Source organism: Solea senegalensis, linkage group LG14 (genome assembly GCF_019176455.1).
Source record: "Solea senegalensis isolate Sse05_10M linkage group LG14, IFAPA_SoseM_1, whole genome shotgun sequence".
In the NCBI taxonomy this organism is placed as follows: Eukaryota; Metazoa; Chordata; class Actinopteri; order Pleuronectiformes; family Soleidae; genus Solea; species Solea senegalensis.
The window spans coordinates 22,190,949-22,217,703 of NC_058034.1; the positions used below are offsets into that span (position 1 = coordinate 22,190,949).

The 26,755-nt window shown below is 42.5% G+C and overlaps 1 protein-coding gene across 5 annotated transcripts in view; it reads right to left on the minus strand.

The window, feature by feature from the left end:
* The window catches only part of adcy1a (adenylate cyclase 1a), a 68,187-nt gene that overhangs the window by 26,537 nt on the left and 14,895 nt on the right, over nt 1–26,755 (minus strand). For 2 of the 5 annotated variants that reach the window (XM_044043744.1, XM_044043743.1), the window contains exons 1-4: nt 20,664–21,713; nt 17,394–17,543; nt 12,125–12,243; nt 4,757–4,868 (exon numbers count right to left, since the gene is read on the minus strand). In XM_044043744.1, coding sequence (XP_043899679.1) covers nt 4,757–4,868; nt 12,125–12,243; nt 17,394–17,543; nt 20,664–21,278 — 996 coding nt within the window. In that variant the 5' untranslated portion in view covers nt 21,279–21,713. Of the gene's footprint in view, nt 1–4,756; nt 4,869–12,124; nt 12,244–17,393; nt 17,544–20,663; nt 21,718–24,386; nt 24,743–26,260; nt 26,420–26,755 lie in introns of those variants that run through there. The other 3 variants (XM_044043745.1, XM_044043746.1, XM_044043747.1) reach the window with 3 other exon arrangements.

A 26,755-nucleotide genomic window follows, 5' to 3' on the forward strand; every position in this document is an offset into this window, starting at 1 on the left:
TATGAACGTATGAAGCTGTTCGCAACACATTTATGCCGAGTCATTTCAAAGACATAATTCTCCAAATGTTGCACAAATGTTATTTACTTTTATTTCTTAAACTTAAGTAGATTTTATAACAGAAAATTAATTTTGACACTTAAGTACAGTAAATGACATAGACTTTAAGACTTTTTCTTAAGCTGCATGTCTGTGGTTGTATTTTGTTTAGGATATTTTTTCTCAACTTTAACTCTCAGTTGTAATAAACAGCCCAAACATGACTCAGCTAAAATGCTTTAGCTGATTTTTATCCATTCATAATTACTTTGTAATATGTGTTATTAGGTATAATTCCAAGTGGAACGTTTGTTTCCCTATCGTGTGTTTTTGTCCGACTGCTGTTTCTTTGCACTTCCTGGTAGAAATAAAAGGGAGACTGTCTCTAAAAGAGTGTGTGCTTGTTTTACTCGACACAGAGAGTGTGTGACACCGAGTGATTGATGACACTTGTTTCCAGATGACACGTGAGGGTGAGACTTTCTTTTATTCAAGCAAAATAGTAATAATAAGGTATAAATTGGTTACTGGTGTGACGTTGATTCGGCTGTAACCATTAGAACACAAGCTGTGGCACATGTACGTGCAGTCTCTGGGTCAGTTTGTGTAACGACGTGTTTGGTTCTCTGAGGAACTTCACGACAGACAGTCTGAGCCAATATTCTGTGGGTGCAACAGCTCCAACAGTGCATGTGATGTTATGACACTGTTTTAATGTCCTCATCATTCTTTAATCATTCTGGGTTTTTTTCTCCCCACAGAAGACGAAGTTTCCTCTGCTGATCAAAGCAAAAACTGTTTCTGCGAGGGAAAGATTTCACTGAAAAATCCCAGCGTTCGTCTGTCGACCAACTCTGTGTTTAACCACACGAGCTCTGTGTGTGTGTGTGTGTGTGTGAACAAGTGTGTTAAATCTGTTGTGGTAAAGTGGGGAATTTTTTTCAATTTTAAAGGGCTTTTTCAGGGGTTAAGACCCAGTTTTAGGGTTTTAGGGTTAGGAAAACACTTTATATCAATTACTGTCTTTACTAAGAATACTGTACAAGAATGTGTGTGTGTGTGTGTGGGTATTTCTAGTTCAGGCCAACTCTAATTGCTCTGACATGCTCTTGAAGTAGAATCCCACCCACGCATTCCCAGACAGATTTGTCACATTGCACATTGTGCACAAACTCAACAGTGATGACACACACACACACACACACACACACACACACACACACACACACACACACACACACACACACACGGTTTCCATGACTTCAGAGGACATTGCATTGACTTACTCTTGGTTTAATCCTGACCATAACCCTTGAAACTAACTTTAAAACTATGTCTTTACATTAAATTACAGTGATATAATTGACTGTGTAAACAGATTTAGGTCCCCACAAGATAAAGAATACCAGGTACACACACACACACACACACACACACATATGCACAGCTTCAAAACATGGGGATACACCCTCAAATACTGACACCTGCTGCAGTTACATGCAAACACACTGTACAGTTACCTAGATGGACACACGCACACGCACACACACGCACACGCACGCACACACACGCACACAAACACACAAATGGGTTTCCTAGTGGCATTGTATTACACACAGTCATCAGCAAATCATAAATGTAGTCCCTACAAAGCTTCGCCTGCAGGCAGCCTCTGAGTGACAAACACACACAGACACACACACACACACACACACACACACACACACACACTGGATTCATGACAACTGCAGGGTAAAGAGGAGGCAGAGATGAGAGGAGACGGTGTGCTCTGGTTTTCTGCTCACGGGAGCAGAAAGATTCTGTCGTGGGAGGATATGAGAATTCAGAACGTGGATGATTATCCCGGCACTGGGAAAAGAAATGTGTGTGCGCACGTGTGTGTGTGTGTCAGAGAGACAGGAGAGGGACAAATGAGAGAGGGAAGTTATCAGCTGACAGTGAGCCATGTCTCGAGAGGACGATATCACTGTTTGCTTTTCGGAGACAAATGAAAAAAGAAACCAGAAGCAGCTGACCGAGGACAATTGTCTCGCACAGGGGGTGTGTGTGTGTGTATACGTGTGTGTGGGTGTGGGTGTGTGTGCAGCGTTACATTCGTGTGAGACGGCCGGGGTTAAGTCAGGTGTGTGTCTGTTATGGTTAAGTTCAGGTTGAGCCTCTGGGGAGTGCACGTGTTGTGTAGCATATACAGCAGCAGTCAGACAGGCTCAGCAGCTGTGACAGAGCTATGAAAGTGAATTCTTTTTTCCTTTTCCTCTCCTCCCTCCTTGCTAACACGACAGGGTATAAATCTCAATTAGGCTGCAGCTGCAGCAGCAACACACACACACACACACACACACACACACACTATGTAGATATATATATCCTCATCGCAGGATTTCCATATAATGTCTTACTAAACACCGGAGCATTGACAACAGGTCACATGTCACCTCGTATCTTCCTCTGTCTCTCTCTCCACGTTAAGCCATGACTGATTGCTGAGATGCAGAATGAACGCATGAGGGAGAATCCTGGTGATCACATGAGTCCTGTGTGTGTGTGTGTGTGAAGAGATGACTGAGGCTGGGGGAGGATGAGGTCAGGCAGGTGAGTGTCGTGTAACAGACATTTTGGGCCAGATAGTTTTTATCGAACGTTAAAATGTGAAGTAATTTAAAGTTGAACATGTGGAGAAGTCCTGAGGATCATATTTGCACAACCACTGCTGCTACTTTCATGTTTTTAAACACCTCATCCATCCCTGGAAAAGCCAGAACTCCATCCTCTGTGTGTGCGTGCTGAGGTGAGTTCCTTCTCCTTCTTGACCTTCAACATCATCAACTCCTCTTCCTCCTCTTCCTCCTCTTCCTCCTCCTCGTCAGTCCAGCCTCAGCCTCTCCACATTTACTTTTCACTCTTGGATCAATATGTGACGTGACATAATAGATGAGTTCCAGCCAGGACTGAATAATACATTGAGTTGTCTTGGAGGCATTTTTGGTGTTTGTGCAGGAGTGACAGGCTGAAACAGGAGCTCACCAACTGTTCACCAGACTGCCTCCCTCACTGTTGGCCCGCTGTCACCGCTCAATGACATTATGTCATCGCAGAAGAAGCGAGAATTTGTTTTCTTTGCAAATCTTAATATGCGAGCCACATTTATACGCATTTAAATATATATTTAAATGCACTTTTGTAAGTCGCTTTGGATAAAAGCGTCTGCTAAATGACATGTAATGTAATGTAATGTAATATACGGCCTCTTATAACTTTATGATATATCAGCTCTGTTCAAAATAATATTAAATATCATGTCCCCTCTTGTTTTTGCAGTTAAGCTATACACCAGGTTTAAAATGGAGCTGCAGCAAAAAATAAATGTGATTAAAGTGAAACTAAACGCCTGATTTTGAGAAATGCCACGAAGCGGACTGAGAGCTAGAGGCATTTCTCTGGCATTTATAAAAGGGGGGTGGAGTCTAAGACAAGAAAGCCTTCGGTAATAGACCAGTAGATATGCCGATGTATAAGTTCACCAATTTAGTGTGAACAGTGTGAATATTTGCAGCTGGATCAGGAAATAATATAACTAGACACACATTTACACCTGGAAAAAAGTAGTTTAGTTCCACTTTAAAGTAGAACTATGCAGGATTGTAACGCTCATTTAACAGCTTCAGAGTCATTGTGATTTACAGATATTCTAGGTCTACATTCGGACAATTGTACTGTACGCTGCACGAAGCTGACTTCATGTGACGCCATCTTCACAAGTTTATACCCTATAACCCTGTCCTCACGACCACTGAGGTGAAGTGCTGTTTTGGGCCTTACAAAATAGGAGCTTCTTGTATGATAATAAACACTCCTCACAGTCAGGTACCGGTGATAAGATGGAGGCAGTGATGGCGTTATTTTAGACGTTCTTCCTGGCAGAGCAAAACCGTTGTTGGAGGAAGAGGAAACTGTCACTGTGGCAAACAGGAAAAACATGGTGAACACAAACCTAACAGAGGAGGAGGTGTGACCGGTGTGATTGCTACACTGACACTATGGGAACCCTGCTCCTCCTCTCACCTCACTCACAGTGGGTTTTTTTGTTTTCAGAGAAAAAGCTGTGATAAAACTGTAAACTGCCAACTCAGCACCAAACAGCACACACACACACACACACACACAGAGTGAAAGAGCAGCTGGAACATACACACAAATTGAAAACGGTCGAAAAAATGATCAAAACCCAGTCCACTTTGGAGCCTCACAGCGTTGTTACCCTTTTCTTGCCTCAATCAATCGGTTTTTAAACAATCGCAGTTTAAGTTTTTTACTTTTCTTTGGACAATTACAGATTTTATAATAAGTTTGTATTGTGCCATTAGTGTGGCACAAAGTAATAATCACAAAAATCTCCAAACAAACAATAATTTCCAATTTTGACATCAAATGGTTGTCGTCTAACCCTGTGTGTTGTTTTCATTTTCATATGACTTGAACACATGCACTGCTCAAACCTCCCATTGACTCCCATGTTAAAACTCAGCTTTGGAGATTTTAAAAAAATGTTAAAAGTTAAAAAAGCTACGTTTTAACGCTTTGCCCAAATGTTACTCCACTGATACTCCATTCTCAGCTCAAGTCCTAGCACCCAATGACATTGGCACCAAGACACAGGCAAGATGTATTTATTCTGTACACGGGTGACTTCACTTACTGTTGCCAGTTCGTCAAACTTTCCAAAGAGTTCGTTGAGCAGTTTGACCAGTTCCTGAGCTGTGCACTGAGAGGCCAGGCTGGTGAAGCCCACGATGTCTGCAAACAGGATGCTGTCAGGGAGAGAGAGGAAAGATTATAATTATAATAATAATAAAAATAATAATAACAATAATAATTATAATAATAATAATAATAATAATAATAATAACACATTTTATTTGTTGGCGCCTTTCTGACACTCAAGGTCACCATAAAATTTGACATTGCTGTGTGGTCAGTGAGGGTATGTTTTTCTAAAAAGGTGCGTTTTTAGTTGTGATTTGAAATGTGGGAGGGAGTCTGTGAGATCTGTGAGGTATGGAGGTGCAAGGTTGTGTATGGCTTTGAACGCATCAGTTAATAAAATAAAATGCTGTATTTTATTAACTGATGCGTTGTGTGATGGGGAGCCAGTGGAGCTGCTGTAGGACAGGTGTGATGTGATGGATGGAGGGAGTGTGCGAGATGATACGGTCAGCAGAGTTCTGAACCAGTAGCAGTTGCAGAAGATGAAGCGATTTAAAGCTCAGCTCATCATCTCGACAGGTGAGTTCCGACATTTCTCCAGAAAGGAAAAACAAACTGAGCTGTCTGACTCAGAACAGCCACAGGTAAGTTTGCTAATAAATGAAGATCAAAAGCAAAGCAAAGCCGCTCGTGCCATAATTCAATCTCTGATAAGTAAACAGCATCTTTTACACCCACCACTAAATCCATTACAGAGCTAAATTGCCTGCTGTTGGCTAGCTGCTGTGGTGGAGTTGATGGAGGTGTTGAAAGCTACTTAGCCCCTCATTCCTTTGCTGAGAGGCAGGCAGGCCAGCTGGCAGCAAAACAAGGTGTTATGGATCTTATTGACTCAGTCAAAAGAAGGAAAAAATGACTCTTCCCTGTGAAGTAAAGGCATCTGAGCTTGGGGGGGTGGGGGCACACATACACTAATACGAAACCCCCGATTTCATCTCATTTAACAAAAAACAAATTTTCCACCCCAATGCTCATGCTTTTGTCTGGAAGACGACAAGCATTAAAAATTAAAAACACAACACAGTTGCTCACACGTCAACTTATTCTCAGCAAATTGAATTCACTGGACTGTTTCAGAGAGAGCAACAGAATATAACTTTTTTTAGCAACAGGATCTGGCGTGCGTGCGTCTCATGACTGTAACTCCTTTGTGATATCTAGAAAATCCAAAAACTACAGACTGGAGATCTGCCCAGGGTGTGACTCCGCCTTTCACCCTATGTCAGCTGAGATTGGCACAGCAGATAAAGCGGTAGAAGATGGATAAATGGATACAGGAAAGCAGAGAAATAGAGCTTTGCACTCATATACTTGTCAATACGGTAGAACCTCAGGACTTAGCGCTGAAATTAAAAGAATTTCAGCGCTAAAACAGGCATTCAAATGTACTTTTTCACTGGGTTGTTTGCAATGAATGTGTGAACAACTGATAAAGAACCCAAAGCTCACCAGTACAGAGAGGAGGAAACTGGACTCATGTCACTGAAGCTGAAGATAGATTTAGCAAGTTACACAACAACATATTGACAAAGGGGCACCGGATTTGTCAGTGGACAGAGCTGTCGTCTCATGGCCTAAAGCGCCCTGCAGCTCCCTGCAGGGCTCAATTCCCTCTCCCCTCTCACACTATGCCGTCTTGTCCAACAAAGGCAATAAAATATCTGGTGTCAACAGAGAGCTGCCTCGGCCTCTCACTGGATGTTCTCTCTGTAAATCCTCAGGAAATCCCACCAGATCAACAGTTTCTAAAGTAACTCTCTTAAAATCAGTCTGAAGTCTATCATGGGGTCGTCTTGACTGCGTCTCCGTGCCTACATGCACTGAGCTGCTGCTGCTGCTGCCGCCGTGTGATTGGCTGATTACACATTTGAAGGAAACACCATGTATCTGAGCCTGTGGCAGTTAACAGTTAAGTGTCGAGTGCTGATCGTCGCTGCACGGAGGAGCAGAAGAAGAAGAAGAACCCTTCCTCTGCGTCGTGACTAAGTTGTTGTGTCTCTTTTTTGGCAGCACAGTGGAGCTATTCGGGAGCCTGATGTATGCAAAGCTGGGATCACGACTGCCGTTCGACAGAAGGGCTCTGTTGTGTGAACTGTCTTTGAACGCCGCTGCTGTGCTGCAGGTCGTGCTGATGTGTGGTGGGTGAGGAGGAGGAAGGAGGAGAGGAGAGAGGGAGGCGGGGGGAGAGGGGAAGAGGGTGTGTGATCAAACGTTCAATGTCCAGCATCAAAGTGAGGGGAGCAGACTGGGGAGAAGTCACGCCCCTGCTTGGCAACATGCCTTTTTAATGTCTACACCCCCGTATGTTTAAAGCTATAGCCTGTCATTTGTTTCCTAAAAACTTTTTATCTTATTTGTTGGAGTTCAGAGTCTGAAACGTCACACAACAAAAGACAACGCAGAAAAGAGCAGTGAAACATTCCACATGTGTGGCCGAGTACACAACATACATACATACATATTGCTGAGTTGGTCACTGTTATGTGCGGTTGCGTGCAGCCTCTCTCTTTCCTCTCCCTCTCTACCTCTCTCTCCCCTCTTTTCCTCTCCACTCACCTGTGTTTCATTTCAGTGATTACAATCCCTGCGCTGTGAGTGGAGAGGGAGAAAGCGTCATCGCGGGGAGGAACGTTCAAAAGGAGGAGGAGGAGAGAGGAGAGAGGAGAGAGGAGAGATGAGAGAGAGAGAATGCGCAGCCAGCAGCTGGAGGACCATCCGTTTTCCCGTCCTTCCCCTGTAGATGATTCAGACTAAGTTGCCATTGAAGTTTTATTTCGCTGGAGGTTACTGGCAGTCCTGTTTTCGGGTTTTGATTTCAAGGCATCTGTTTTTCTTTTAGGGACGCGCTGGGTCCTATGGCCCATTGCTAGGTTATTTTAGCTGGGACCTCCTTCGTTCCTATATTGTCTCAAATGACAACAGTCGTATTTGGTGAGATACCGTTGTAGCATCCCTTATGTTCAGTCTCCTGCGAGCCATGCTTCTTCCTTAAAAGGAGTTCCCGTAACAGTCACCAAGGAGAAGGCCTCCACATGCTCTCTTGACCCTATGCCCACAGCTTTGGTCAAAGCCTGCCTTCCCTCCGTCTGCTGCCACATTCAAAACATGGTTAATTAATCACTCCAACTCGGTACTGTACCCATCAGCCTGAAAACTGCCTCTGTCACCCTCATCCTGAAAAGGGCAGGTTTGGACTCAATAACTATCGGCCAATTTCCAACCTCCCGTTTCTCAGTAAGATCCTCGAAATAGTTGCCGCCCAGCTCCATCATCACAAGTCCACCAATGAGCTCTATAAATGATTCCAATCTGCCTACACGACCCACCATAGCACTGAAACGGCCCTGGTCAAGATCACAAATGATCTCATGATGGCTGCCGACTATGGTTGCATCAACATCCTGGTCTTGCTGGATCTCACCACAGAGTTCGATACTGTTTCCCACTCCATTCTGCTGAAGCGCCTTTCTATTCACTTTGGACTCAACGGTACTGCTCTGTCCTGGTTCAACTCCTACCTCTCTGACAGGAAGCAGTTCATCTCCATTCATGGTTCATGCTCCCACCCCACCACAGTCAACCACTGTGTTCCACAAGGTTCTGTCCTCGGCCCTCTCCTCTTCTCCATATACATGCTCACTCTTAACTTCCACTTCTATGCTGATGATACTCAACTCTATCTCAGCACATCTCCATCCACCCAGCTCCCTCCACAATCACTTATCAACTGTTTACAGGAAATACAATCTTGGTTGACCTCTAACCCATTATGGACTCTAGTCTATCATTCAACACACACATCACAAAATCTGCATTTTTCCACCTCAAAAATATCTCCCGACTACGGCCAGAACTCCGCTGCTAGGGTTCTCACTCGGTGACAGTTGGGCTGTGAAGTCTAGACAGATTCGCTTACATGTCAGCGATCTGTCTTCCCACACAGATTATTACAAAAATCTTTCCATAAAAACACAGCATTGTTTCAGAAAATGACTCTAACGCTGAAGAATATATATGATATTATGCCAAGCCTGTATGTGGCGCTGTGACGCTGCCAAAGAAATACACAAAACACAGAGAAGAAGACGTGAGGCATGAGCATGAAGCTTTGTGAACAAACTCCAAACACAAGAAGAAGAGAAGAGCGATGAAGAGCGGAAATTTCACAAAAATATCATTGTCAGGCTCCTAAAACTTCAGTTCCCCGTAGATAAAAAGCCGATATGATTAAAAACTCTTTCAGTTTTCACGTGTCGGACACTTATTTATTTATTTATTCTTTTACTAACTTCGCTCTTTTATCTGGAAGGTTTCAAAAAATAATTTAAGAAAGTGTTTCAGACTCTGCCTCTGATTGGCCTCCGTGATCTTTTCTTTCATCTGAAAACAGCCTCTGTCAAGCAAAACTATCAGATCTGACTGAGGGAGCATCTGTGTGTATACAGCAGCAGCGCAGGGGCGGAAGGTGACGATATGTCGTCATAGCTGTCAATCAAATACAAGAGGTTCCTTGTCCCAGTCTCCACGGCCAAACTGTCAAAAGTGTGGTCGACTCGCACGAGCAGATTTCAACTTCAACAGCAGATTTGTGACGGCAGCGTGAGTAAAACAGAAACGCAGCTTTCTGAACGGCGGCAGCAGCAACAGCAGCAGCAGCAGCAGCAGCAGCAACAACAGCAGCAGCAGCAGCAGCAGCAGCAACAGCAACAGCAGCAGCAGCAGCAGCAACAGCAGCAGCAGCAGCAGCAGCAGCAGCAGCAACAGCAGCAGCAGCAGCAGCAGCAGCAGCAGCAGCAGCAGTGTGGTGATGTTTGGCTGATTGCCAGTGCAGCAGAGAAGCTGAAGAACAGGAGGTGATGTCCCCGAGCCGTGGGTGAGTGTGGGAGCTCATCAGACAGAGAGAGGAGAGGATGGTCTCTTGACAGGAGTGCTGTTGACACGCTTCGTCACCCTCCACTCCCACACTCAGCAGCACTGATACAGCTCTCACTTTCTCTTTACTGCCTCGTTAGAGTGAAATCAGCTCAAAGTCAGGCCAGGTTCTCACGCTCCCGCAAACGTTCCCCTCATTACGAGTGCAGCAGAAGTGGCTCCTGAATGAGCTGTTAAGCAGATCACTTATTATACTTCATCTAATCACTTAATGTCATTATTGTTTTGTTGTTTTTTTTGTTTTGAATGCCAAACTATGCCTAATTGTAGAAGTCACACACTCCAAGAAGGAGAAGATCTCCAGTTTCCATAGTTTGACGCAGTGACTAAGAGAATATCTGCTCCCCATCCATCTCAGAGTCCATCTCAGAGTTTTTATACTGAACACTCAGCAGAGAGGCTGTAGCTACAAGTTTTATGTCTTGGGTAAAATTATTCCGCCACATATTCAATTTTCAACGAGGTAAAACCAAGGAAATGTCTCATTTGACGTAAATCTAAATTTAGATTCTCTTACTTTAATAATGATGTTGTGGTTGCAAGGTCAATTCCTGAGTGTCAACAAGATATATCTTTTATACTGACACACCGGTAAGTATCCAGAAACCTTCCATGGAAACTTAAGTTTATGAACTGCAATGGAGTAACATTGATAATTAACAAATCTGATTTATTTATTTATTGTATTTATGTTCCCGGGCCACACGGTGGTTAGCATGTTTGCATGTTCTCTCACGTGTGCATGGGTTTTCTCCGGGTTCTCCAGCTTCCTCCCACAGTCCAAAAACATGCAATATGGAGATTAGGTAAATTGAACACTGTGAATGTGAGAGAGAATGGTTGTTTGTCTCTGTGTGTGTGTGGCCCTGCGATGGACTGGTGAACTGTCCAGGGTGTACCCCGCCTATCGCCCTATGTCAGCTGAGATTGGCACAGCACCCCCCCGGAGGAGGGTCACTAGTTCAAATCCCAGGAACAGGTCAAAGGCTGGGCTGGGATTTGCAGGGAATTATGTTTATAAATCAAAATTGCACATTTTATGTGTCCACTAGACATGTAACAGTAATATTATAATATTGTGTGAGCTCGTTTAAAAGTTGCACACTACAGCTTTAAATAAAGCCACAGAAGGTAGGGGCCGAAACAGCGAGGAGCCTATTGTTAATCCTTCAATTATTGTTATAATCCTTCAGATTATTGTTATAATCCTTCAGATTATTGTTATTATCCTTCATATTATTGTTATTATCCTTCAGATTAATGTTGTTATCTTTCAGATTATTGTTATTATCCTTCATATTATTGTTTTTATACTTCAGAATATTATTATTATCCTTCAAATTATTGTTGTTATCCTTCAGATTATTGTTCAGATTATTATTATTATTGTTGTTATCCTTCAGATTATTGTTATTATACTTCAGATTAATATTATATCCGTGGCTTTGAGGTCATTTTTAAGGAGATTAACGTGCATAAAAACTCTAGAAACTTGGCACAGAGGTCAGGTCTGGTGAAAATGTGATATTGGCATACAGTAGTTCCCAGACCTGTGTTGCTCAAGGGCTCTATAGCGTCACCTAAGGAAAGACAAGATTGAGTTCCACCCAATTTCCCAAAACTTGGTGGGAAGATGTTATAGACCAAGACGAACAAAAAATTCAACCATAACCTCGGCCTCAACTCAACAGGAAGTCGACCATTTTTAATTTTGGCGTCCATTTTGGCAATTTGCAATCTACGTAAATGAGCGAAGCATCAAGGCGGAAAGTTGTGGAAAGGTTTCGCGGATTCAAAAGTGAGGTCAGGGAACTGCTGCACTTCTAAACTATAGCAGTGGTGATTGAATCACGTGGTGACGATGTCGCCTTCAAACATTACTGACTCGTGATAAAAAAAAAAGGAAAAAAAAGAGCTGCCTTTTTCCAATATTATTTCACAGTTTTGAATGTGAGGAAATGATGATGAAAAGATGGCAAACACATTAGCAGCACATTATTATTGAGCGCGCTGGTTCAGTCCCAGTATGCTTTGGAGACGCACTAAAGTTACTCCAATTTGTGGATTTGCTGCTGAGCCTCTAATAAGTCGGCATTCTCAGTGGCTTAATATTAGGAAATTGAATGAAAACAATTCAGACACAGAAACAAAAACAGCACAAAAGTGTTTGTAGCAACAGTTCTGCATCTCCTCTCCTCCCTCTAACCTTTCCATGGTTTGATTGCATTGGCGTCGTGAATGGCTAATCTTAATTGCTCCCCTTCTATTCTTGACCTTGACGTCACAGCAGGTGACACCTGGATCAAAACACACCGTGGCCCCACCGTGCGGCCACTGCGGCTCCACAGTTGTCATGACACCCCCGTACCTGACATTGTCATGACGCTGGATGTAGATCTTGTGAAAGATCCTCTCAGGAGGCTTCAGAAAGTCCTCCTTCATCTCCATGGCAACATTCCTCGGCAGTAGACTCATTAGCAGACGCTCCTGAGGAGGGGGTTTAAACAGAGGAGACAGCAGTGTTAGAAGTTTATTCTGGGAGGACGTGGACATGAACGTGATTTTATTGCTGCAGCCACGAGGAAACCTAAGGACCTAAGACCACAAACACAGGAACAAGACGCTGTTCAAGCTCTTAGTTTACTGTTAAATAAAAACACAACAGTGTGTGAGATATGGTTTGTATTTAGCCAAAGAAATAAAACAACAAAGGAAAAGCCCGTTTAAATTTTAAATTAAGACTGCGGCTTGCAGCACTCTGACTCCCAGGTTGCCAGATTATTTAACCCAACATAGCTTTGAAGTGTTAGAAATGTTCATGTTCTCTAAAAGCACCCGACCAGAGCAAAATGAGCTGCACTGGAGAAATGTGTTTGCAAAACAAAGTCGTTTTTATTCCTGCAGCCACGAGGAAACAGGAACAAGACAATGTTAATGTTATGCACACCTGAAAGACTTCGCTAACCCTCTAGAATCAGTGTTTAGCAACTAAGTTCTGGTTCACGCAGGGGAAAGATTCTTTCTGTGATCAGGATTAGACAACCACAAGCACTGTGAGCTGATTCAATGAAAACAACCCTTTTTATTTACTTGAACTGAAAAAAAAAAAATGTGTTAAATGAATTCAAATTAGTCAGCACGTGGATTCTGTGCGAGCCTCAAAGTACCGCACCCTCGTCGATCAGCATATCCAGCAGCACAGGAGTGCTCTTGAAACTCCAGCAGGAAGTCAAATGGTCTGTGAATGCACAATGAATCATCGGGCGGCTGCTGAATAACTGCTGAGAGGCAGCCTTCTGAAAGCTGCCGGGGCTTCTCCTGCGTCTCCCTGCAACAATCTCTGTCCACACTGAACAGCCATTCACACAACTGCCAATAACACACACACACACACACACACTGACGCAAGGGATATGTGTGTCCAAGTGTGTGTGCTTGTATTTGCTGCCACTTTTCTGAGGAACTTGTCTGGCATAAATACTGACTGTTTCTGGTCCAAGGCAGAACCTTGTTTCTGAGGAACTGGTTCAGCTTAGGGCTAAAACGTGTGTGTGTGGTTAAGGTAAGGGTTTTTTGTCTACGTCCTTACTGAGGATGCTGTGCAAGAATGTGTGTGTGTTCCAGAAATCCTGACAACCAGAGTGTGAAGGTGTGGTTGTTGTGTTACAGAGATGAACTTTCCTCTTGTTACATAATCTCACATTAATGATTCCCACTGCTCTGTTTGACTGTGGTTCTTCTCACGCTGCTTTATCATCACCCGCTCATTTTCCCCCACATCAACACACTGACACACACACACACACACACACACACACACATTCCACACCCTCCATTTTAACAAGAAAACACTCAAACTCCAACAATAACTTGTTGTTAATCTTTGCAAAACAAAACTATTTTAAGAGAATCGAACTTGTGGAGTCTCAGTCCGAGAGAAGGAAGATGTTTTTAATTAAACACTTTAAACCAAAACTGTTCATTTAACATGTAACACCTTTTCTTTCTTTTTAAATCAATCCAAAAATAGAAAGAGGAGAAGACTGCATCATGACATGTAATGGGACTTCTTTCTATGGATACAATCTTCCATCTATTGTCATGGAATAATATGGTACAGTGGCTAGCATTGTTGCCTCACAGCAAGAAGGTCACCAGATTCCTGTTTGACCAAGGGTCTCCAGGCTCTACGGCTTCTTCCCACAGTCCAAAAACATGCAGATTTTTTCGTCCTCTTTCAGATGGGATTAGCTCCAAGCCTTAGTCCCCAAGCCTTACTTTGACTACAGTTAAATGTTGCCACATCTTCCTCCTGGATCCTGTCTTTAAATGTTGATTTAAATGATGTTCTGTAAGCTAAATACACCAAACACTATAATGACTACAGTTTCAGTTTTTTTAACTGCTGTAAAACTATGATACAATAGATTTTAAGAAAATGCCTAGAATGGAGGAATAAAACAAAGCCATGGCATTTAAATGATGTATTATATATTATCTGACCAATATAGCAGATAATATTTAACAAAACTGAGACATTTTATGTGCACGTTTCAGTGTTTGCGCTCAATGTTCATTTGTTCAATTTAATTTGTTATTTATGTTGATGGACAATACTTTGCCTCAAAATGTCCGTCTGGACTTTTTTTGCTTATTTTAACCATAAAAGGACCAGAAGATTTTTCCAGAATAACTTTCAATATCTGGCAGTTATTTACTGCATGTTAAACTGTATTAACAAATAAAAATTTCGAAAAACATTAGGTTGTAAACAAACACATGTAAACATTGTGTTTATGAAACATATTTAAAATAATATTTTTGTCTCAATGTCCAAAAACAGTTTTTCCCAACTCTCTCCTCTCTGGTGACTAGGACACTGATTCTCCGGCTTCCTGAAACAGCGCGAGTGAAATTACCGTAATAACCACACGGTGGCTTTGACGTGCAAATTCTCAGCTTTTAGAAACTGTTAGCACAAACCGCTGCGTAATTATGGTAAATTGCAAAGTACACTTGCGCAAACATGTCATCTCTGTGTTAAAAGGGTTTGAAGTTTGGGAATGGTTGATCCAGTGCATGAGAGCTAGTGAAAGTAATGCAGGGCTCACAGTTTAGAGGAGCAGCTAATGAGATGCATTCAAAGACCCACATAAATGTGATACATTTTTGAGGAAGACAGCGTGTTGCGCTTGGAGGAGCAGCTTTCTTTTAATGTCCACTGATCTCATGGTAATCAATGCACCAAAAATGAGGTTGTCACTGGAGTAATATTCATCCCAACTCCATATTATATAGAAAAATAATAAACAGACGTGTTATTTACATTTGGGGACTTCCATGTACATGTAGCCATCACCATATTTAGTTTTAGAATTAGGAGCAAAGGCTTTGTCTTTGTATCCACAAGTCGAGAGGAAACCACGCATTGGACACTGCGCGTTCTGAGATTGCTATTTAACTACACAGTCAATTTTCCCACCCAGATGCACAGAGCAGAGCCTGTACATGTTCAGGAATCAATACAACGTATGGATCCAGAGCTGAAAAAAAAGAAAACTAAAGCAAACACCCGAGTGATAACCAGCGAGCTGTTTGATGTGTGAAAGTCAAATCAGAGACTTTTGCAGAAGCAGGTTTGCGTGGTGACAGATCAGAATCAGGGGGTCTGTGTGTGTGTGTGTGCGTGCGTGTGTGTTTCTCTCACCCAGATAAACTGTGACCTTTACTGGAGTGGGGAGGCCATGAAAGCAATCTGCTTGTGTAATTACCTGTCAGAAGGGAGCCTGTTACTGCTGAGGAAAACACAGCATATCACCATCTAATCTACAAAAGCACAGGTCATACAGTCTTACGTGCCCGCATGCGCATGTGCACACAGGCACGTTAGATTGTATGACATACATACAACGCATAATTAATTACACGGCAGGTGCAGGTGGGTTTCTCGATGCGGGAGCGGCGCACGACGGCGACGCGTGTTTCCCGCGTGTTAAAAAACCTCCCTGAGTTAAAAGGCTCCGTGTGCTGTAGGTGCGCGTGAAGGGGGTGGAACGTGTGGCGCTGGTGCATGTGCCACAGTAATTGTTCTTTCCTTAAATAGCTGCTGTCATAGTTACTCTGTGCCTGTGGGCAGGTTGTTGGAACACACTGGCACCTGAAACCTTCAAAAAAAAACACAAAATTCTCCAGAGACTGCAAGATTTTCATGAGCACAGGAAGTGGACATGTGTCGTCATCTCACACACCCCTCTGTGTGTGTGTGTACTCCTGTATTTGTTACCTCTGTAGGACATGTCTGTGAGGGTCAATTTCCTTTCAAACGGGATATTATATTGTACATATATATAGAGGGACATTGGAGGGTTAATAGTCAGTTACGGTTGGGTTAAGGGTTAGGCATTTAGTTGTGATGGTTAAGGTAATGTAAGGGGCAAGGGGTGTGTTTTTGTGTACTTATGTCTGTGTCTGTGAGGTCCAAAAACTTATTATATATATTAGATATTTTAGCTGGTCCTCACAACTTTAAAGGGTTTTTTCAGGGTTAATACTTGATTTTAAAGTTAGAGAATTGGGTTTAGGTTAAGGCTGGAGAATGTATTATGTCTATAATTTGTCCTCACAAAGGCATAACAACAAGTTTGTGTGTGTGTACCTGTCCTTTCTGTGAGGGTACATTTTGTTTCAAACCTACCTTTCTTAGGACATTTTAACGGGTACTTACAGTTTTAAAGGGACTTTTAAGGGTAAACAGTAGGTGCGGGTTGGGTTAAGGGTTAGGGTTAGGCTTTTAGTTGCGATGGGTAAGGTTAGTGTAGGGACTAGTGTGTACGTGGCACAAACATTTACCTTATCAGGACCAGTCTTCCCCCTGGAGCCCAAAACCTGGTCCTAACAAGGCAGAAGCTCATTTGAATGGAAGTCAATGCAGTGTCCTGAAAACAATAGCTGCACAAACCTGTGTGTGTGTGAATGTGTGTGTGTGTGTCCAGGTATTACTAACGTTGTGGGGACCTAAACCTGTTTACACAGTCACATTATGGGGACTTGTCCTCCTTGTGGGGACAAAAAGCAAGTCCCCATAACGTAAATTACTACATTTTAAGGTGAAGATATGTTTTAAGGTTAGGTTAGGGTTAGGTTAGGTTAGGTTAGGTTAGGTTAGGGTTAGGGTTAGGATTAGGCCAGTAGTAATTGTGGTTAAGGTTAGAGTAAGTCTCCAAGAAATGAATGTAAGTCAATGCAATGTCCCCTCAAGTCATGAATGTCGAACGTGTGTGTGTGTGTGTGTGTGTGTGTGTGTGTGTGTGTGTTCCAGGTATTAATCAGGTTGTGGGGACAAAAATCACGTCCCCATTAAATGAATTATTACATCTTAAGGTGAAGACATGTTGTAGGGTTAGGCCAGTCATAGTTAAGGGTAAGGTGAAAGTAAGTCTGCACGAAATGATTGTAAGTCAATGTAATGTCCTCTGAAATGGAAACATGGAAACCAGACTCTGTGTTTGTGCATATGCTTTTATATCTTTGTGGGGACTAAAGGGGGGGATTTTTCAGGGTCATGACCTGGTTTGTCTATGGTGTGTCCTCACTATGATACAAAAACAGGTTTGTGTGTGTGCACATTCACACCTCACCTGTTTCTCATTCTCGTCTTCGAGCCTCAGCCTCTCCTCGATGCAGTTGCGGGCTTGCAGGAAGACTTTCCTCTGGGCGCGCTCAGTAATAATCCTCACAAACACCCCCGACAAGTTGACACTGGTGAACAGCACGGCGTTGGCCACCAGCTGCGCACAAACAAACACACAAACACACAAACACACACACAAACAAGAACAGACATGTCAAACACAAGCCGCCAAACATCCACATATGACCGCTAATGGTATTCTAAAGGCTCATTGAATATTCATGACAATATTAAACCTAATTTAGCAGACTGCAAAAATGACGACATTTTCAAGGTTCCTTGAACTCATCAGCAGCACTGATGGGGCTGCAGGATGCGAACAAAACAAATGTTTCAAATCAGTCACTATAGATAATTATTGTGATCAAATATCAGATAATTAAAGATTACGGTTTTTTCCTCAGGGAAGTTAAGAAAACTTGAGGTTTTAATGGACAGAAACCATCAACACTCGCTCAAGCGAGGAATATTTCAAAGTTCAGTTGCAAAATATTTGCTATTCAGGGGAAAAATCAGGTATACACACAGCAGAAGTGGCTTTTTTAACGAGTAGCTTGAAAAAATGTCTTATCATAAACAATTAATCACTTAAAACAACCTCTACTACAAATAATGTTGTGCATAATGTGAGTCTAAAGAAACCGCTGTAATCGTATACATCCCGGCAACATTTCACTTTCTAAGCCTTGTTTAGAAAGGATGGATTGAATGTTGGATTGATATTGAATAAAATTGTAGTGGACTGTGTATGTGTGTGTTTCCAGGACTAATGACATTTACAAGGTTCACTGAATGCACCTCTCAGCTCAACACACTTCAGGCTCCACATGACTGTCATTATTGGATAAAGCAGCACTTCAGTCATGGAGTTTGAAGATAAATTTACGCGATTCACTGAATGCACCTCTAAACTCAACACACTGTGGCCTCTGTATGATTGTCCCTCACTCACACACTGGATAAAGCAGTGGCCTGCGTTTCTTGGAGACTTGAAAGGCTTGTTTTTGTGATTAATCAGTGGGAGGAAATCAAGTATACATGCAGTTAAAGTTATCAGAGCAAAATCACCTACAACGTTGTCTCTTACAAATACTGAAATGTACATCCTGACAAGATTTTGTAATCCTGAATTAAGTTAGTTAAGTATTAAAATAAATTTAAATGAAAAATTTAAATATTTGTTTTTGTTATTTAGGGGTGAAAAAATGATGTATACACATAGCTGAAGTGGCTTTTTTTAATGTAAAAATGTCTCATGGGAGGCGATGAATTACCTAAAACGACTTCTAATAGCATAACAAAATAATTCTGTCCATATCGTGAGGTAATCATACATGCTCACAAGATTAGACTTTCAAATCCTTGATTAATCCACAGGATGGATTGAGTGTTGAAGAAAATGATACTGTGATTGCACTGCAGGATTAATGACATTTACAAGGTTCATTGAATGCACCTCAAAGCAAAGCTCAACACACGGCAGGAAAAAAAATCACATATACACGCAGCTAATGTATTGTTGTTTTTTTTTACTAATTGCTTGTAAAAAAAAATGCCTCGTTGGAGCAAATGAATCACTTAAAAACGTCCTCTATAACAAATAGTGTAAAGTGCAACCTGAGCCTAAAGCAACACTTGTGTCCGTATATGTGTTTGTGGATGCAGTCGTACACGTTGACGGGATTAGACTCTGCAATCCTCGATTAATCCATAGGATGGATTGAGTGTCAGACATCACTGTGAGCTGATGGATTACAACATGAATGGTGGAAAGGAGGTGGGCGGGACTTGGGGGACAAAGGCCATACAGTGAAATGACCTGCATGACAAAGTGTCTTCTATTGATTAAAGATTACAGAGAGTATCGACGCTGACGAACATTTCATTTAGAGAATGAACTCTGGAGCCACTCTGGGTCGTCAATTTGCAGAAAGGCCAGAGGTGAAAGGTCAGGGAGACACAGACAGATGGACTACACTTTCTCTGTCCTGTGTCTTTACCTCGACTCATTGTGTCACTCATTCCCACTAGAGAATGTGAGAAAAAGATGTGGTTTATCGCTTACATTTGTACTATTGTTGATTTATTGATTCGTTTGATCCACAAAATGTCAGAAAATGTAGAAAAATGTTGATCTGTGGTAGACAAACGTTGAAATAATGTCTAAAACAATCAGTTTTGAATGATTCTTTTGTTATTTGGAGCATTTATGAAGCTGAAAATGTGAATGCTTGTTGCAAACCAATCAAATAGATGATCAAAAAATATGATTCATTTAGTAATAGATTAATAGTCTTTGGTCACATTTGCTGACAAAGCTTGGTTTCTGGGGTTATGATACAAGATAGATCCCACAAGTTGTTTGTTTTGTTTTTTACTTTCATATTTAAGTCCTAAAACATTCCAAGTGAAACAATTAAAAAGTGACATTTGCAGACTCAAATAGAGTAGTAGATTATAGTCAGACTAATTCATCAGTTTGGCCGATTAATTGTGTCAATATTTGCCTCTGTTTTTTGATAATTAACATTTAATAATTAGAACTGCATTTACATGATTTTTTATTCTCGATAAACGTTGCTTTGGTTTAATTTATTCATCCGAAATTTTATTTCGTTTTTAGCTCTTGTATTTATTATGTAGTTTATTAGTGTATGTATATACATATATATTTAACTACTGAAAATAATTGTGCTGGAGAGCAGAAAATGTAGATCAACATCAGAATTTTTTTTTGCCACACTGAGGGAGGAAAAAAAGAAGCATGAATTATTGGCAGTAAAAATCCATATTAGTCTAAACCTACTGAAAATTTGAAAGAAGAACCAAGGTGAAACGTAAGATAACCTCAATGCCCTGAGAGAAGGATTCAAAATGAGTATGTTTTAGAACAAAAAGATCAAAAAAATAATGGCTCAAACTTGCACCTGCAGAGAGACTCTGACTCTGACTCCTCTGCGCTTGTTTCAGCACCTGTGGCTTGGACAGCTCCTTTATTAAAGTGCAACTTTGCGCTCGTTTCCATTTAAACAGCATTAGTGACACTGATTGAACCGCGGCTTCTCAGCCTCTCACCACCACTTTGCATTCACAGCTCAGAGGAGAAGTTGCTCAACGGCTCCTCGGCTATATTTCACGATGTAAACACTGATGGTTTAACTCGAACTGGCGGACACGTGACCTATAACACAGGTGGGTGCTTTGGAGCGGGACTTACCGGTCTCCACAGCCTCTGCTTCCTCCCCGTGACCGACGTCGCGATGACAATAAAGTGGGACGCGGCCAGCATGACACCGAACAGCACGGCCATGAGCGTCCGCACCGGCAGCAGCACGTAAGCCACGAGGGTGACCAGCATGAGCTGCCATACGCCTTGCTCCGGTGCAGCGGCGCTCACCGGCTCCGGCGTGCCGAGCGCCAGCGGGAACGGGCAGCAGAGCAGCGCAAAGGTGAAGCTGAAGAGTAGCGCCAGCTTCGCGATCTGCTGCAGCTGCGTCACCTGCAGGTACTTGACGTTAGTGACGATGAAGAGCGACAGGAAGACCACGCAGTGCACCGGGTACGAGCCCTTGGACAAGGTGAGGCGCGGGCTGGACAGCAGCTCCACCAGGGAGAGCGACGACGCGGCCACGATGAGCACGGCCAGCGCTTTGAGCGTGGCGGTCTGCTCCAGCTTCAGGTTGTAGCTCTGGAACAGAACCTCCAGCTCGTGGCTGTTGAACTCATCCTCGCAAGCGATGGCGCCCAGAGGCGCAGCGGCCGGCCAGTGACCCTTCCGCCGCCGGGTCTTGACTCTTTCGAATGGCACCTCCTCCATGTTCCGGCCATTCATGAAGCGGGGATGGCGCACGAGCCGCTCAACTTTTCGGCTCCTCTCCGCCGCTTGGAAATCGATCCGACACCCTCTCCCCGGCAGTGCATGCGTCCTGGATGTCCGAGTGAGGGAGTGTGGCACGGCACGGCTCGGCTCGGTGTTGGAGAGGGAGAGGGTGGCAGTGGAGGAGACCGCAGAGCAGCCGCGCTCTGCTCTCTGTCCACAGGTTGACGATTGTTGGTGTCGTCAGAAAAGTGGCCCGACCAATGTGCGGCAGCACGCGTCTCTCTCTCTCTCTCTCTCCTTCCCTCTACCTCTCACTCTCCCTCCCTCTCTCTCTCTCGGACCACCCGCAGTGCTATAGGGCTACCAGTGGTCCCGCGCTCCTACAGCAAGGATCACGCTTGCGCATGTTGATCATCAAAACACAACGCGCACGCGCCCGCACACACACACATTCCCCTCTGTTAGTGTTCTTGTATTTGTATCTTTGTGAGGACCAAAGATCTTATAAATGGAGTGAGGACATTTTTTGGACAGTGATATTTTTTGCTGCTCCTCTCAGGGTTAAGACCTGGTCTTAGGGTCAGGGATTTAGTTGTGATAGTGCACACACACACACACACACACACACACACACACACACAAACGGTTTGAAGCTTTTTTCATGATTCAAAACAAGATCATGATTCAAAACAAGATCATTACAAACTGAATCATTTTGGTTTGTGGACAAAATCAAGACATTCAAGAACGTCAAAACCTCCAGGTTTGACAAACACTGATCAAATGATGACTCGATTCATCATGAAAATCATGAAAATAATGGACAGATTATTCATTATGAAAATAATCGTTAGTTGCAGCTCTAATCCCAACCCTTGTCCTAACCCAAACATAACCCTAATCCTAAATCAAAGTCTTAACCCATAAACCATCATTTGATGGTGAAAACCAGCCACAATGTCCTCACTTCCTGTCAATATAAGTGTTTTTGATGCTGACAAAGTCTTTTATCCAAAGCGACTCACAACAGAACTGAGTACAATCAGCCAAGGGTGGAGTCGAACTTGCAACCATTGCAAACATGATGTCTTTCGCACACAGGGTACCGGTCTTAACCACTGAGCCACTCCATCTCCACCATGCAAGCTAAATAAAACATTATCCCTAAAGTTAACCTTAACCACAATTCAAATTTAGTTCCTCAGAAATGAGCTTCTGCCTAATTAGGACCAGGTTTTGGTCTGGTCCTGACAAGGTCAGTGTTCATGACAGAAAAAGGTCCTAAAGAGGTAACAAATACAAGTATGACAGGAAACATAAACATAATGCCTTCCCTAGATCTTTATTTAACCTTAATCAAACTAACTTAATCTCCTTAAATCAAAAAGTCCATTAAAGATGTGAGGACAAGTTTGTGCAGCTTTCCTTTTTCATTTTAACAGACGTTGAAAAAAGCCTTAATCCCAATTTCAACCATAACCATGAATTAGCAACTTAACCTGAACCTCTCACTTCAAATCTTAGCCCTTAAATGTTCATGAAATGAAGTTTTGCCTCATTAGGACCGGGTTTTGGTCTCCATGAGGACTACTGGTCCTGACAGAGTCAGTGTTTATGCCAGAAATGAGCACACACACACACACACAAACAGTGTCTGCAGTCAGAGCTTCACTGTAGTTCCCAGTTAAAAATAGAGCAGCTGCACCAGGTGGACGCTCCAATATAGCAACAATTAGGTTCGGTCTTTCCTGCATCTTTTCCTCTTGTATATTTTTACTGCAGAACCAAGAGCTGATTTCACAGTGATGAATAAAAAAAATAAGACTAAGACGCAGCCTGTTGGTCTCACAGGAAGATAAAAATAGGGCACAAGTTGGAAAATGTTGGACTGTTAAAGGTGCATTTGTAAAAGATGTGACGTAAACATGTGTGTGTGTGTGTGTGAGACTCTGATGCTGCACTTTGTTTACATGTATGTACTTTTATGTTACATATTTTACTGTAAATTATTTCTTATTATTAATTATTAATATTATAAATAATTATTATTAAATAATTATTAATTATTTCTTCTTTTTCGTGGTCTGTTTTTCCGATAATTTCTTTTTCCGGGGTCTGTTTTTCTCTATCTCTCTATATATGACATTTACTTCCAAATCTCTCTGCTGATGAAAGTAATATTATCAATTTCTCTTATTTAGGCAGAATTTGACATTTATGAATCAATATTGATAAAACAAAAAATAAAATTCTTAAACTTTCCCTAATCAAAATGAGCCACTTTATAAAGTCAAACCTCAAAGATTGTTGTCTTTTATGCTTTCCCCTTGTTTTTGTCGTCAATCAGTTTTTTTATTCTGTTCTCGTCTAAAGTGCTTAATTGTTCACTTAATTGTTAATTTCCTGCGCTTGGATCTTAAATAAACTTAAAAATTAATTTTTTGGTTTGTTTTTTTTTTTGTTTTTCTGTCTAATGTTTTTTTCCAGTCATTTTTTTCTGTTTTTCTGAGTCATTTTTTTCTGTTTTTCTGAGTCATTTTTTCCTGAATTATCGAGAACTCTCGCAAGAACCTCCAACTTGCAAGTGACTCCCATATTTTCAGCAGTCACCACGTAGCCATCCATTTCAAATGCATCATCTTGTATCCATGGAGCATGCCATATTTGTTTCTCCAACAATGATCATGACTAACAGATCTGAACGAGCTTTCCTTCTAAACAACGGCAAAGTTCTCTGGTGCCTGCGTAAAGTCAACAAACTAATGGTAATACCATCTATGTGACTAAAGGACAGGACTATCTCCCAGTGTCTTAAAGCCAGATCAAAGTAAACCATGTTGTTAGAAATCGAACGTTTATTGCGTTTATTGTGTCAAATGTGCTCTAAACTAGCACAAAAAACAGGAAAAAATGACTCAGAAAAACAGACCGAAAAATAAATGAACCAGAAAAACAGACCAAAAAATAAATTACTCAGAAAAACAGACGAAAAAAATTACTTGCATTCACTTTTTTCAAGTAAATGCAATGCGCTTCCGTAACCATCAGAGTGGAAATTGACTAAAAATAACAGGCTTTTAAAGTTTTAAAATAGCTTCTCTTCAATGCACACATGCTTACCGTGTGTGTGTGTGTGTGTGTGTGTGAGAGACAGGAACCAGAGCAGACGTCAGTGGAGCGGCTCATCAATGAAGAGTCATTGTGAAGCAGCAGCTCTGTGGTTCCTCTGCAGACAACGTCTCTGCGTGCACACACTCAAACACTTCCACGGTCAATATCCTCCATCATCAGACGTCTGTCCAATCAATGAGCAGCAGAGTCCAGACACAGCGTCACTGAGGAGAAACACAACCTTACCAACATTTACTTTTAGTGTTAGTTAACTAATAATCCAATCCCTCTATGCATTTAACGACGGATTAACCGTTTTTACGGGATTGTTTTTCAGGGTCTGTTTTTTGACGAGATTTTCTTTTTCGGGTTCTGTCTTTACGAGATTTTATATCTGGTTAATTTTTTTCAGGGTCTGTTTTTACAAGATTTTATTTCTGTACGGGTTAAAAAGTCAAGTCTTTAGTGTGAACTCCTTTTACACTCGACTCATATCGACCCTGGCCCTCTTAAAACTTAAAGGGGAACCAAATTTACCTGAAGTGGAACCATATTCATGTGACTGCGTTATCGCAGGTTTAGGCTGAACAAACACCCGTTGTATGAGTTTAACTTTCAGTCACATTGTTCCATATACCAACAATTACAGAATGTTAACTGCGATGACTTCATTTTTCACACACTCTCTCTTGACCTCTTTATTAACTCACCAGTAGTGGGCAGCACTTATCTGTGAACTGGGAAGCAATGGAGATTGGGTGCCCTGCGGGGGGGGGGTTGATCGAATCCCATCACAGGGTTTGAACTGGCGACCCCTCTGATTACAAGCCCAATTCCTTACCACTTGGCCACTGACGAACACATTTCCACAGTACTGTAAACACGGGTAAACACACATCAATGTCTGTCTCTCTTGCAGTAGGTGACAGCTGCAGTTTTTTCTGTTTTTTTGGACCATCCCTCCTTCCAGGATGCCTGACAGTCCTCCGTTGCCATAGCAACAGAGGCAGTAAGGCTAGCAGTTGTGACTGATAGGCTGCTGAGGTGTTTCCCAATCTGACACCCCCCCTCCTCTTCATCTTTTGTCTCTTCTTGTGTTAGTCTCTCTCTCTCTGACTCTCTTGTCTTTCAGGTGCTGTGGGCTGATGAGAGCGGCTGATGTGTTTGTATCCGTCTGCGGTTGCTGGTGACGGTGACACAGCGGCCCGGCTCCGCCAGCTCATTGTGCTCACTGACATTTCTCTAAATTGAGGCTCTGAGATGAAACGCTTCAGAGGTGACCCGATCCACAACAACCTGCCCGACAGACAACACACACACAGAAGCGGTGTGTGTGTGTATTGAGTGTGTAAGTTCATAATATAATAATAAAAATGTCAGAGCAAGTCTCGCGTCACCTTAAACCAGAGGACCCCAGGATGAAGCTTTGATTTGTTGGGTGCCCTGTTCACATAATCACAGCCAGGTGATTTCCTGGTCACGGACCTAGGAGTGTGTGTGTGTGTGTGTGTGTGTGTATGTGTGAGAAAGATAAGAGCCAGCTGGCAGGGAGACACAGAGACAGATAAATGGGAAGTGAGCAGACTGGGCTCTCCAGCACATTCATGAATAGGATCTCTCTCTCTCTCTCTTTCTGGGGCTGAAGAAGCCGCCGCTGCCGCCGCCGCCGCTGCTGCTTCAGTGTTTGCATTCATGAATAAACCTGCTGCTCACTGCCATTCACGCACACACACACAAGTAGCTCCATGCTTTTCCTGTGTAGGACGCAGAATAGGCCAACTCTGAAACCACCTTGTGCATAAATGCTGAGGATTTATTCAAACGCTGAAGGACCTGGTGAAAACACATTGTCCACATAATTGCTCAACTGACACTCCACTCACCCGGTGTTGTGAAAGGAGTGTGAGTCCTTCTGATCAGGGGGATCAGCCCAGTCCTCTTCGGTCCTCTTCGAGCGGAGTTGTTCGTCGTGTTGGCGTTCTGCAAACTGAAGTTCCCACACGGCCATCACGCTGGTGTCCACTTTTATGATCTATTTCCTTCTAAATGGGAACATAATTTACAAAATGTACATCATGGTCTGTTGAAGAAGACACAACAGTAGCAATTGAGATGATTAGTGCCTGCTGCTGCAAGGCATTCTAGTTTACGTTGTAAATCAAATGACTTTTCCTACAGGCTCCCACGAGCCACTAGCAGACGCCCCCTGGTGGCTATTCAGTATATCCCTACTTCCTGATCGATCCCTTGCCTATAGCACATACAAAACTTTTAATTCTAAAGTGATTCTATGCCTACACAGACATCCCTGTGTGTAGTGTATTCAGTTTCCTGCCAATAAAACTATAAACTTAATGTTACAAATTGGACCTTTAAAG